At 39.3% G+C, this 2,515-nt stretch overlaps 1 protein-coding gene across 1 annotated transcript in view; it reads right to left on the bottom strand.

Moving 5' to 3' along the window:
- BIRC6 (baculoviral IAP repeat containing 6) overlaps window positions 1-2,515 on the bottom strand; it is a 414,467-nt gene that overhangs the window by 153,695 nt on the left and 258,257 nt on the right. Inside the window, exon 62 of the mRNA XM_019526709.1 lies at window positions 858-1,054. Coding sequence (XP_019382254.1) covers window positions 858-1,054 — 197 coding nt within the window. The remainder of the gene's footprint in view (window positions 1-857; window positions 1,055-2,515) is intronic.

Raw genomic sequence — 2,515 nt, forward strand, 5'->3', positions numbered from 1 at the left:
CCAGTGCTGCTATGCCTGGTCTCCATGGAAACCCTGGCCCTGTGCTGTCACAGCACCACCACTGCTGGGGTTTCCATGGAAACAGGCCACAGAAAGACAGACGGGGGCTGCTGGGAAATGGAGTCCAACTTCTGGCTGGATCTGCCATTTTGCCCACCCCTGCTATAAAGAGGCTGCCTAAATTTAAAGTTTTAACCAGCAATATTAGCTTAAGCCACATTATATATTTTCTGTTGAAGGAGGTTGCATAGCTCCACATTAAATAGAAAGACAAAATATCACAGTACTGTATATTGACCTAGCATGAATGTTTGCATTTTCTGACTTATTAAAAGGTTATCCAACTACAGTAGAACCCTTATGTCTTCAGTCTCTCTCTCACTTATTAGCATTTATTATCCTAATCATTGGCCTTTCCTCAAGAAAACCTCCCAACTTCAGAAGGAATAAATACTCCAAGAACTTCAATTAGGAAAAACAGAGAAAATGCCACAACAGTTGATCAATTCATGGGGCAATTTTTCTCTCTGTTGATGTGAGAAAATAAGTGGAACAGCTATTGTGTACAACTTTCATTTTTGGAGAATCCTATTTCACAAGACTGTTTGCCTTTGTGTAATTTACCTTAATCCACTTTGGAAGTAGATTAAAGTAAACCAGAAAAAAACCCCTCTCAGTTTCTAACAAGAACATCTACTTGGAAGTTATTATGGAATAGCTATCGTGCTTTAAATTCATACGAAAGCTTATTTTGTAATACATTTCCCATGTAAAATGTTCCTTAGAAAATAAGCCAGAGAGAACACAGTTGGGAACCCAGCCTATGCTTCTAGACATTATCTACAGTGTTGACTTACTTGCTGAATTACATCTGGATAAAGCATCGGAAGTCTCTCTGCAATGAGGGCCAATCCTCCCATGCCTGCAAAAACTTGTAAAGGAGACTGAATAGGGCATGTTTCAAGAAGTGATTCATCTAGCACTGCATCCATACACTCATCACCTGGAGTGACTGCTTCGTCTTCAGGACAGGATCCCAGTAAATCAGAATGTTCTATAAAAAAAAGGGGGGGGCAGGTAGGAGAAGAGAAGAAAGGGAAATCATTTAAACATCAGAACATTTCATTTTCCATTCCCAAAATAAGTATATTTAAGCATTCAGTTATCACACCATGTCTTTGATAATTCTGAAGCCTCTAGTGAAGTGGTTCTCAAACTGATTTAAGGAGCCCCATGCATGACTTTTCTGGATCAAAAATGAATTTCATTTCTTTTTTTTTTTTTTGCTACAAAAAATATTAGAGCAATTCTTCTGTTGCAAAGAACTTAGAAAAACCACAACAGGGCAGAAACTTTTAGCCACTATGGATTCCTATTTGAAACCTCTGGTTTTATTATCTTGTGAATTATGTGTAGGTGTTTGCACATCTAACAGTTTCAATAACATATGGCAACCTAAAGCACCCTTAAAAGGATCTCACAGCACTCTGGTTGAGGTTCACTGCTCTGTGGAATTAAACAAGTAACTAGAAGAATACCAACAGGAGGTCAAGCACTTTTTTGGTACCACTAATACAATATAAAACATCTTTTTTCCATTTCAAGTTAAATTTGCTTACCAGCAAAAGTGACGTTGTTCCATTAGCCATGGCCCCAGACTGAAAATTAACAGTTTATTTGACAATTTCCTCTTACCCCATAGCAAATAAAAATTAATCCATGGCAGCTTATCCTTTAAAAAAAACAGAACTAAGCTATTACAGGTTAGCTTCCATTTACCACAGGATAAGAGCATACATACACGCACTTACTCTGGAGTAGCTGACATCGGTAAATTCCCACTTCTACCACATGAATCTGTCCATGTACCCAGGCTCTTGGTTAAAGTAGCATAAAAGCATTTGGGGACATTTAATTAAATATGGCTATTTCCGGTATATTAGAAGCAGGTTTAACTAAAATGACAGAAGTCCCTTTTAAACCAAAACAAGTTTCCAAATAGGATGTTGCACCACTTTAAACATAATTTGCATACCTTGGGTTAAGCCAGTGCAAAATTCTTAGGCCCTGAACAGGCAATCAGCTTAAGGCACCAATCCTAAAAACTGTACTTCCTGCCATGTCACATACTCATGGCATGATGTGCAATTTTGGGATCAAGGATTATATCCCTCTGCACCAGCAAGATAAAGCCAGATTATGATAATCAGCTGACTGTCGGCTGGGGCCAGGAACTGAACTGGGATCTGCAACTGACCCTAGCCAGGTCCCTGGCCCTAGCCAACAATCAGTGGATTGTCAAGACCCCAGCTGGGGTTTTAACTCTGCCCCAGGCACAGGGGTATGAACTGAAGCTGAGTTAAGATCAAGAATATCTTGCATGCAAAAGCCTGTCAGACTCTCATACACAGTTGGGCCAGTAAAAGATACTTCCCTAAGAAATCATTGCCTCTTGCATAATTTCTGGACTATCATGGCTACATCACCACTCTTACACTACCATTTTACACTATTT

The sequence above is a fragment of the Gavialis gangeticus genome, unplaced genomic scaffold, assembly GCF_001723915.1.
Source record: "Gavialis gangeticus isolate Ggan-Ray unplaced genomic scaffold, GavGan_comp1, whole genome shotgun sequence".
NCBI classification, from domain to species: Eukaryota; Metazoa; Chordata; order Crocodylia; family Gavialidae; genus Gavialis; species Gavialis gangeticus.